Source organism: Amaranthus tricolor, chromosome 2 (genome assembly GCF_026212465.1).
Source record: "Amaranthus tricolor cultivar Red isolate AtriRed21 chromosome 2, ASM2621246v1, whole genome shotgun sequence".
NCBI classification, from domain to species: Eukaryota; Viridiplantae; Streptophyta; class Magnoliopsida; order Caryophyllales; family Amaranthaceae; genus Amaranthus; species Amaranthus tricolor.
The window spans coordinates 5,705,016-5,716,742 of record NC_080048.1 but is presented as its reverse complement, the minus strand read 5'-3'; the positions used below and the strand labels follow the sequence as shown (position 1 = coordinate 5,716,742).

General features: G+C 33.7%; 2 protein-coding genes across 2 annotated transcripts in view; one reads left to right on the top strand and one right to left on the bottom strand.

Moving 5' to 3' along the window:
- The window catches only part of LOC130802305 (uncharacterized), a 3,409-nt gene extending 1,080 nt beyond the window's left edge, over positions 1–2,329 (top strand). The window contains exons 2-3 of the mRNA XM_057666265.1: positions 1,468–1,627; positions 1,714–2,329. Of these exons, the coding sequence (XP_057522248.1) occupies positions 1,468–1,627; positions 1,714–1,936 (383 nt within the window). The 3' untranslated portion in view covers positions 1,937–2,329. The remainder of the gene's footprint in view (positions 1–1,467; positions 1,628–1,713) is intronic.
- A 304-nt stretch (positions 2,330–2,633) lies between these two features.
- LOC130802296 (uncharacterized) lies at positions 2,634–8,261 on the bottom strand. Its single transcript, XM_057666254.1, has 8 exons — positions 7,831–8,261; positions 6,141–6,285; positions 5,887–6,055; positions 4,737–5,007; positions 4,092–4,357; positions 3,795–4,010; positions 3,441–3,543; positions 2,634–3,241 (listed from the first exon to the last, which is right to left on the bottom strand). Exons 1-8 carry the CDS (start codon positions 7,979–7,981, stop codon positions 3,189–3,191), a joined length of 1,374 nt encoding a protein of 457 aa, XP_057522237.1. The 5' UTR covers positions 7,982–8,261; the 3' UTR covers positions 2,634–3,188.
- Between the last annotated feature and the right edge of the window lie 3,466 nt (positions 8,262–11,727).

The following is an 11,727-nucleotide window of genomic DNA, read 5'->3' as shown; positions in this document are numbered from 1 at the left end:
TTACATTACCCCAAATGTCATAAAGTGATTCTCACTTAGGCAGGGTTTGACGGGCTGTATGTATGCAATCATAACTCCGTAAAAAGTAAGAGTATGTTTTTGATTGACCCTTGATAACAAACGTATTCCGTAACTTTGCATAAATATAAATAAAAAGTGCGCAAGACCTTGTTCTCTTCACCTTTTGTTAGAATAATATTCAGTAAAAATAAAATATGAATATTATGAAAATTTGGTTTAGTTATAATAAGCTCACTCAAACAAGAACCAAAGCCAATTGGCCAATATATTAAGTTAAGTTGCGAGTGCAAAAGTTTTTCACATCTGAATGAAAACATGATTTCTCTTTTTTTGTGGTATGGTTTTCATGCTTTCCTATATGTGGTTGCAAGTTAAGAGAGTGGTAATGTAGTGAATTTGGACTCACAAGTAAAGAAGACAGAAATGAGGAGAGAAAAAACAGAGCCAACTACACACACAAACAATGCAAAAACAAGACGCAACACAAGTTTTTATGGTATCTTAAGGTACCCTCCCCCCAAATCAAAAGATTCGTATTACTCGATGATAATTCGACAATTACTCAAACTCTCAAACACACTCTAGTGTTTGGTTTGCATTCAAACGGAGTTTTCTCACAATACAAGCACACTGCACACACTTCTCCTTAAAACAAGTTTGCTTGCTCTTCACCACACTTTCTTATGTCATTTGGAGCCTTCTTTACAGGCCCAATGAGTCAAAGGAATCTAACCTAAGAGTCCCAAAAGTCTTCAAGCCAGAGCCGTCTTGAAAAATTTGGGGCCCTATACAAAACTTTTATTTTGCACTTTATTTATAGTAAATGTATATCTTTTATTAATAAACTAAACATATTTCTTTTTTTAATTTAATTTTTTCATATATGGGAGAAAAAGGAGGCCCTGTGCGGTCGATCACCTCGCACACCCTCAAAGACCCCTCTGCTTCACGCATGGGAGCACCGAAAACTAGGCACTAACACGTGTGCTCGTTCGAGCGCATTCCTTGCTCGAATGAGTACATCACTCTGCATACCTTCTGTGACTTTCTGCGATGAGTTGTGTTTCTTCTTGTTTAACCTCTCCATCATTGTGGATTTTGATTGCCCATCCAATCCCTCATCAAAGCAAGCCAATGTTTATGTTTAGATTGTAATAAGGGAAAAATAATCAAGTACTTGTTGGTGTTACAGATTCGGTTTACTGATGTATGTAACATTCCAGCTTATGTTCTTTAGCTCAAAACAAAGGTCAAGTATTCATTGTATATGTTGTTGGTCTATTATGATGAGGAAGAGATGTTTTTTTTTATTGGTTTTTAACTTATACTAAAAAGAGTGAAGATTATTATACTTAAAGGAAATAGATTGTATAAATCATTTGAAGTAGAAGAAGAAACTACAATCATTGCTCTCTGTTGAATGAAATGGTTATTTGTGATTTATAGTTTGCAGGAAATGGAATGTGTTAGGTTCGGACAACGATTTATGGGCAAATCTCTTCAAGGAGAGGTGGGGTGAAACTCGTTCAGAGTTTCACACACCAGTTGAATCAAAAACATGGAAAGAGGTATTCGAAGTGCAAGACCGGTGTGATCGTGTAGGACTGTAAGTTCGAATTGCTAGATTAGTAAGCCGACATTTTATTGCTGACTTGTCGTTTTCTGAATCTAAAGTGTATGTGATGATTTCAGAGGATTGAAGATAATCCGAGAGGGAGTTGATTGTTACCTCGTCTACCAGGGTGAAGTAAAACGCCATTTGTGTTCGAGGAGACAGAGGAAGCAGCAAAATGAACATAATCAGGAAGGGTCTCGGGTAGGAAGACCCAGTTATGGGATTTTAGAGAAGATTCTTTTCTTCATCGGAGATCTGGAAGTTGCTTCTAACGAAGCAAAAAGAAGCCGATTAATGTGAATAGATCGAGATCAATAACCACTATCTATTCGACGTGTACTGTTCGTAAGCTTCATTTTCCAAATGCATGTATAATAAAACTATTCACATAAATGTATAGTCTGTAAATCCCAGTGATAGATCTGCACCAGTTCATTGATTATGTAATATTGTGTAGTATTAAATTGTACATTTATTAACTGGTAATAATGATGTTTATTCATATGAGTAACTCAATGCATCAACAATCACAAGTAAACTCATTGCACACCTTTATTTCCGAATTCTACTGAAAAACTCACCATCATGACATGTTTAATTTATCGAAGTATCAATTCTTTGAGACATATTACTCCATTTGTCTATTTGAATTTACTGTATAATATCTAAATAATAAATAGTTTTTAGCGAAATATAAGAAATTTTAAGGGGTATAGGAGCATTTGTTTAATAATTTATATTAATAAAGATTTTGACATTATTATTGTAACTATAATAAAAAAAAGATTATTTTTGGATGAATTAAGATTTGCAACAACTGTAAGGCGATATCCTAAAGATCCTCCAAGCATCAAGGAAACAAAAAAAAAAGCGTTATCTTTTGTCTCGATGCTCCCACTCGTTTTGTGGTTTTTTTTTTTTATGAGTTTTAAGCGCAAATGCAATCAATTAAATAAGGGTAAAACTTTAAAAATATAAAGGATCAAGAAGCTACTTCCGAGATGAATCGAGTTGCATGGTATTAAGTATTAACAGAAATCCTGTTTGTGATCAATCAGCACAAGTGCACAACAAACTATTCCACACAAGTACAAGATAACTAAGATAAGCTACAAATGGGAACTTGGCAATTGCTCTAGATCACAAAACCACACACATCAACCACCATTTTCATTAACAATTGCTCCAAATGTCCTAGCAAGAATTTCTTTTACCTCCATACAATCTATGAAAAAATATTAACTGAGAAACAATATTAAGCCTAGAGAACAAAAATAGACATTAAATTCCCATCCTTTTTTTAACCTCGTCGACATGAGGGAGGTAACGAATACAGGGTCAAAGAATTGCTTCGTAATGATGTTGAGCGGCCGTGCAGATTAGCTGCAGTAGGCTTTTGAAAGAGCTGTAGTATATTGTGTGTTCGTATACTTTTACTCACAAGTGGAGCAGTAAAACTGATCCTAATAAGTACCAATGTCCTAACAACTTATAGCTAGATCGGCTTTGAATGGATTTAACAGCTATTTGTGTCGCCTATACCTCTCCATGCTCAGATATTCAACGGGTCAGCTTCAGTATCTCTATCCTTGAGTTCATACGCCTCTGTTGAACGAGATAAATATCATTCATAAGCAAATGCATAGCAAGAATATTGATGCGAAATTATAGACTGGTAAAATTATAATAATAACCACCAGCTCTAGGAGTAGAGCAGTGGAAAATCATCAGTATATAATGATAAACACCAATAACATTAGGTAAAATTAAAATGAAGTCAAGTATCTAGAACATCATAACTTACTGGGTTTTTCAGAAATAACCATGAGTCTCCTCTGTAGTATACAAGCCATGAAAAGGAAGATTGAGCACATGCCAAACATGATCGTGATGGGAAAAGCGTTAACCTGAGCAGAAAAACAAATACAAGTGTTAGAAACAGAAGAGGGGATCAAGATTTAATCCAATAAGTAATTACTATTCATCAAGAGGATTCCAAAGATGGAAGTTGTAGCAGAAAACAATTACCCAACATCCCTCCTCCATACCCCGGGAGAAGGGGGAATAAAAAAAATTGAATGAAGAATAGATGGAGTGACAGCGTTCTTAGAAAAATTAATAAGAAAACATTAAAATCAGAGAGGATGATATGACATACGTTATATAGCACAACACAGACAAAGATATTAAGAGGAATGCGGAAGAAGTTCATGATAGTACTCCTAGCTTCCTCTGGAATATACTGAGACCTCATCTTCATAATGGATGGCCAGAATATTCCTACACATGTTTCAAAAACACAGAAACCGATAACCTGGATGCAACCTGAAAATGAAATGCCACCACCCTTCACCTCTGAAGGATCGAAGAGGAACTGTTAAAGGAAAAAAGTCAGACAATGAAACGAATTACAGATCAAATCTAGTATGGGGTAAAAGTTGGATGTCAAACATACATTTGTCACAATCGGTAGCAAGAGAGAGGCAGCAGAGATGAAGAAAACTACTTGCATATAGCTTTCCGCTCTGGGAGAAGAACGAGCCAGAAGCCGAGCTGCAATAGAGCTTCCCAACATTGAAGCAAGCATGAAAGTCGCAAAAATAAACCCATGTGGAATCTCCTCATCATTTGGGCTCAATGCAGGGGTCCAAAGGAATACAAAGGTATACATAGAACCTTCGAATAATGATTGGATGGCTCCAAGTAAAGCTATTTTCTCATCTGAAGATTAAATAAGAATCACTCAATATATCCAATGGATCCAAAAAATAGACAACAAAACAGTAGCTCAAGAAGTTGAACATCAGTAAAGGAGTCTTGCTCCTTTGCCTTATCCTTTGACCGTTTATATCTTAAAACAATGGTAGAGAATTTTCCAAAGCAACTAATATTGCCAAGGCGTTTACAATTATTTCAAGATGATAAGGGGATATATTTTTTTTTCATACTTGCCTTCGCAAAATTCACCGTAAAACAATGGCAAAAAAACAGTAATTTTGCCAATTTTTTAATGATTTGACCAACAACTAGGAATCACATTGGACAGACATTATACTTAAAATTTAGACAATCCACCCTTAGAATTTCAGGAATTACCAACCGGAAGCAATGGCCACTGCAGCGCCCTTGAACTGTGAAAGCAAATCCTTATTCTCCGAAGGGTCTCCAAAGTTCTCGGTCCATGATGATAAAATGATGGCCATACCTATTGCAAGAAGGCATGCTGCAGCATCAAAGGGAGCTACAGCCCCCAACCCGAACGTATCCACCAGCAGATTTCCAAACAATCCAGAAAGAATTGCGACAAGACCGTTCCCAAGAAATATGGCCTTTGAGAAAGTTATAGACAGCCATTGTTGTTCAAAGCCCCTCTATATAAATGTAGGAGAGAGCAAACCCGTTGTCAATAGAAAAAATAACCAGAAGACAAAATCTTTAAGGGTATGTTCTAAGTGATTAGAACCAGGCAAAAGGCAAAAAAACATTCAACATACAAGCAACATGCCAACGAGAAAAGAAACACAATGCACCAAGTCAAATAAAATAATAAAAAAATGCACTAGTTCAAAGTGAACTAAACCAATCAACATTCAAAATTTCTCAATATAATCATTAAGACCAGAAAACAATAAACATACTGAGATGCAAGTCTCAAGCCGTTACAATTGGAATTTCACACTTTTTTTTCAAGAATAATCTACAAACAAACAATAATCCCCCATCACAAACAGAAACAGAACATAAAGGGAAATAATAGAAGAAACATAATAGTAGTAAAGAGTTTCTGAGGAAATTTTTTTAACAGAATCAAACATAAATGAGACTATATACAAATTTGACCTTTCTTTGTTTATCAATGCGTTTCATTTAAAATGCTATAAAATTAACGGGAGTTCTTTTTGGTCTTACAAAAAGAAAATTAGCATGTGTCATCATGCTGAAAACTGGAATCACATTTGAGTCTCGAATGTGGTGAAAAAAGCCTAGTTATATTTACTATGTGCTTCATTTTCACAAATCTTAAGTTACAAATGCTTTTATCTCAATGAGACATTGTGAACCAGCTCATACATTCACATAGAACATTGAGCAGAAAAACAGACAACAAAAGAAAACCAAGAACATTGACAATGCATTGTTTAAGAGGCTTCCTCCAATCCAATGTGTGCATGCAACATTACCTAGAAATCTGGCAGATATCATATAAGATGGACTTTCAATAAATGTAGGAAAAGTAACTCAAAGCTCACCTTGTTGTGCTCTGCAACAAGCCATGACTCAAATGCAGAGAAGAGCAGTGATGTAGCAATGCCTCCTAGTACACGACCCAGCATCAGAACTTTGTATTGGGGAGAATGTTTAGTGATACAACTAAGGATGTAGGTTATGCAATAAGTCACACAAGCTTGCTTCCGGCCCCTAAATTATTTCACCAAGAAGTAAGATTAAGACCAAGAAAATGCAATAGAACATTTGTAGCACCAAGAAGGTACAAGTATATTACTGTTTGTCTGCCAGAGATCCGACAATTGTCCCAAACAACATGGAGGAACCAAAACCAGCAATAAATAGTTGTCCTATCTCCCCTTTTCCAAAGCCATATGTACTATAAAGGTAGTATACGTATGGACCCTGCAACCAATCGCCAGCTGTTCACATGTAAAACGACTATCAAAAAGCAGTTCATATTCTTGTTCAACTCAAAAGCAATTCGGTTGTTACATACAGTGTCTACACTGATTCTGCTTGAGATAGCCCCTCAAAGACAGTAATAGAAGGATAAAGAATGGTAAATGTTTCAAGAATACAAACAACTGATTTCACCCCTGATTTGAGCTGGTCAAAGCCCATCAAGATACAGTTATACAAATGCTTAATTAAAACAAAAGGTTATTCAATAAGTCACCATCTAATAAATAAGAAAGATCACCATCTAATAATAAGAAGAAAGGCACATAATAGTTCACCTATTGTAACACATCATTAACATTTGATCAATATATAGATGGATAAATATAATGCCAGACATCCATTCAGTGGCACTGGATAAGTGGATAGTGCACAACACCCCTATAACTATCGCTGTGTCTTCTATAAGCCCCTGCTGCACCTTCAACATTTCAATGAGTTTGACAACATTGCATAGCTTCCTGATATATGGTAAGTTCTCGTCAACATCCACCAGTCTTGACTATCAGTCCTGAAACTACTCTTTGTTTCTGGAAATTAGTAACAGTATTTTTAAAAATTACACCATAAGTGCATATGCAAACTAGCCTTACTTTATTCCTCCCTCCCTTGCCTTCAGATATGTAATATTACTACCAGAAATATCACACACAAAAATTCTCTTGAAAAACTCTTTCTAATCAAATCAAGTGTCATTTTACACTACTGCGAATACTTTAATATTTCAAGAACCCAAAATTTTAAGCAAGCACCTCTTTGATAATGGTAGTACATTACATTTCATATTCAAGTAAAGAGTGAGTGCGAAGAGATAACTACTTGCAAGCCCAAAGGAGTTTCAAATTTCAATACTAAAATCACGGTAATAGTACTTTGCAAGTTTTCAACATATAGCTGCACCTCTTAAAAACACAGATAAACAACTCCATAAAAACTCTACTTGTGTATTTCCTACCGACAGGAGTAAAAAAAATTAAAAATCCTGCAATACTTGCAACATTTTAATTAGAAAATTAATTTAAAAAAAAAAAAAAAAAAAAAAAAAAAAAAAAAAAAAACCTAAAAAGAGAAAAAAATGTGCACTCGGCACTCAATTTTCAGAGGGAACAAAAATGCACTTACAAGAAGCGCCAAAATCACTTTTCCCAATCGACTCATGAATTTTACTTGCATATTCCAAGCAGTAAACCACATTTATCATATTCTACGTTACTTCTCCAACATTACACGAAAAAAACTTAAATGATATGTTTCACAACAAATAACATACAAAACTCAAGATCATATAACTTCCGGAAACAAATTAATTCAAATCTCAAAAACAATAAACTAAAGCATTACAGCAAAAACAAATCGTCACAAAATCTAATGAATAACAGATCAATCTTATTCAAATAAAATGCAATTTAAGAAAGCAATAAATGGGAAATTCAACATAATTAAACATAAAAACAAAAATGTTAGAATAAGATCTAATAACGGAGGTAATGAATGGAAATAATCACCCATCATTAAAGAATAAACGACGATATAATTGTTCTTGAAGGAATTGAAAGCAGAGGAAGTGTTGATACGATCTTTTTTGCTCTTGCTAAGCTCAATTGCTACCACAATTGCAGCTAAGGATCCGAAAACGAAGTAGTAGAATAACTGCATTGTTGTTAATTTTCAGAGAAAAGAATTGAAGAGAAAGATGAAGATTGTACGATTTGTTCTCAAGTTTCGGGGAAAATGGAAGAAATTGAATTTGCAGTGGAATTATAAATAGAAAATGAGGGTATGTTTGTGTAAAGACGCGTGATTATGGGAGTAATTTATTGTTTTTTTATCATTTGTCGATGCAATAATATGTCGGTGGATTTTATTGATTGCTTCTCCCCCTAATCTATTTGTATCTTTTACTTAATTTTTTAGTAGCACTCAAGGAATGTTTTGTATACCCTACTAGATATACTTTCCGTTTTGAAATTCTCGTACCTTATCATAATATGTTATGTAGAGAAGTGTCACCATCAGTGATAAGTATAATGAAATAATATGTGGAAAAATATTACTATCAATAACGGATATAATAAAACAGAAGAAGTATGTCATAGATGTTCTTATATAGTAATTCGAGTATCTTTGAACTTTGATATGAGTATAGTCCATCTTAAAATAATACATTCAAATTAAATTTAAGAATGTGAGTAACAGAGTATAAGTGTGTGGTGATTAGATGGAGTAAAGAATGTTTTTGTATACCCTACTATATATATGGCATTCAAGTTCTTATATAGTAATTTGAGTATCTCTAATATGAACTTAATTCACCCGAATATAGTGTATTCAAATTAAATTTAAAAATGTAATTTACGGAGTGTGACTAGATGGAGTAGAGAATGTTTTTGTATACCCTACTCCATATATGGCATTGAAATTCTCATATAGTAATCTGAATCTCTTATATAAACTTAGTCCATCTGAATAGAGTATCCAATTTAAATTTAGGAGTGTGAGTTATGAAGTGTGACTAAATGGATGTAAATAGAAATTAGAAAATGATATACAATAAACATAGAGTGGACCAGTATTAGACTTTTACAAAATTGAAAGTGTTTAGTATTTTCTTAAACATATTTGCAATAACTATTAAAGGTTACTTGATATTGTAGTCTTAGGGTCTGTCTTGGTTAATGATCATTAATTGAAACAATTGGCTAATATTGTTTAATAGTTTGATGAATTAAAAGTATTGATTAATTAGTTAGATATTAATTCAGCTATTTAAGACGATTATTATAAAAATATTTGATAAAAATTAAACTCAGTCATAAAATCAATTAAATCAATTATGAAAAATCGCCAATATGCAATTATACCAACATTGGACTACAAACTTATCACTAGCCATCACAAATAGTTCTCACTATTAACATTTTTTCCTCACTTGAAATTAAGTACTGCTACAAATTGTAACATTTGGGAAAATTAATATTTTAAGAGAATAAGTTTAAGAGAATTATCAGAGCGAGAATGATCTTGAATACACAAGACATAAAATATTCTTAATTTAACTTTTCTTCTTTTCCTTTTCTTTTAATTAAAAAAAAAAACAAAAACAAACATTCAAAACCTTCTTCAAACCCGACATTCATCTCCTTCTTCATTGCTCTAAACCCTTATTCCTTTTCATTCTTCAAAATTAGAATCCATGGACTCATTCTCATAGGCATAACCGAAGGCAACATGCATTGTTCCTCAATCTTCCCTTCCTCTGACCTTCGAAGAAACACAACAGCTTCACACCTCTACTCCTTGTTGCCAAAACGCGAAAGAGGAGCAACGATATTCATCCTCTTCCTTGATTTTCAAAGTCCTTCATTGAAGAACCTAATTCTTGGCAGCCATAGACAACAAATTCTAGGCTTTCACTTTCTTTTGATTTTCGAGTATACAATGGATTGATCCACTCCTTCACCTGCATTACACGAACAACAATAGAAAGCAGGGTTGTTCTTTTGATTCAATGGGTATTCACAGCAGCCTGCGTGAGATTCAAGTCCTAATTGTAAGTTCCTTCAACCCCTTTCGAAACAGGCCGTGTGAAGTAGAAATTTGCAATCTCTCTTGTAAATTGTGGTAATTTCTTAATCTATTCAATATCTATGTAAATCCTAAAATTTCTATACACATATCCCTCTTTTCTTCATTTGTTTTATTACATTTTTCCTAGCATCAAAGAATCTTTACTCATGAATACCCTCGTACCATTTCAAGAATTGTTAATCTTACATCTTTAGTTTTATATTGGCTAAAAATCAAGAGTAGTAACAAGTTATTGGATATTGAAATGTTGGGCTATTTTGAAAATCATAAAAAATTGGAAAATAATTGTAATGATAAAGAATCGAAAAGTTTGATGTTCTTGGATAAAGTACTAGATTCTTGAGGACTTGTAGTCTGTAGGGTAGAATACTTATCTCTGTGGTTAATTAGATGTGCATATTGGAGAAAAATGATTGTAGATAAATAACATTAGATAGCTTTGTTGAGAAATAATTAATGTGATTAAAGAAGGGATAATTGGTATTCTTGATTGAATTATGCAATTCTTGGAAGTATTGTTAATGGTGAGTTAAATGTTTGTTTTACTTGTGATTGGAAATACATTGGAAAATTATGGAAGTTGTTAATTTTGAAGAGAAATTGACAATTATAGGTCATGGTTATAAAATCTTGATGGAAAATCGGGAGATTAGAATAAAACATGTGAGATTTAAATGATTTGAAATGTTAGAATAAAGTTTGGTTACGCTACAGTCTTAGGAGGAGATGTAATAAAGTTATATGTTAGTATTAAGTATCGAACGCCCTTTGGTGATTATGTGTATTGTTATGCTTCAGGAGACAATTTCTTTGCGAAACCATTCTAGCTGATAGCTGCGAATCGAACCTGACTCTTTGAAGCGTCGTCTTTGGTGAGTAGTAGCAGTCCCTTAAAGGGTCTGATCAGACTACATTCTTGAAAACAAACTTTTTACTAAAGCTCTTTTGAATTGGAAATTGTTGAGACAAATGTTGTTGTGAATGCCTATGCTGATATTATGATATGGTCAATGGATCGGGCTTGCGAGCTGGTCATTGACGGAGTTGAGGAACATTGTTCCCTGCTCCCTGTTTTGAAGCGAATTGTCATTGAGATATTGACTAGCTTCACCCGAGAGTGACATAGCCTTAGAGCTATGGAATTTCCTCTCAACTAGACTCCCTGTGCGCACATAGATCTAGGAAACTGATGTTGCTTTTAAACCTATGATTTGAATTATTGTGTTTTGTTGATTCGATTGTTACATCTCATTCAGTTTAATCTGACCTTCTGTTGTTTCCATCTTTTAGTTTGATTACAGATCGGAACCGGTCGGGAACAATGCGTAGCAGTGATTGAATAGCGTTTCAAGGATTATATTGAGTTGAGCATGTAAGAATTTGTAGATTTGTATTAGGATTTTGGATAAATGTAAATTTGTTTTGGCTGTGCTGGTTATATTGGACTTGTAGAGAATTGTATGATTATCTTGTGTATTACTTAGATGTATGTTTTATTTGGGATTTAGCTGAGTTAGTCACGTTGAAGAGCTTGTGACCCCTTTGCTTGAGTTTTGGAAGTGTGATTTCGGTTTCTTGGGAAACGAACCCAGTGATGACCCTGTTTACCCAGTCAACGGTAAGTCGGGTTGTTATACAAATGATTTCAATATTTCTTTTTAATTGTTCAAATTTACAAAAACCAACCAATTAAAAAAACATATTTTAGTGTAGAGACTAAAAAAAATCACAAAGATAATTATTTTAAACAGAATTTAATTTCAAAATACAATGTCACTTCCACTTAATTTTACTAACTAAACCAATTAATATTA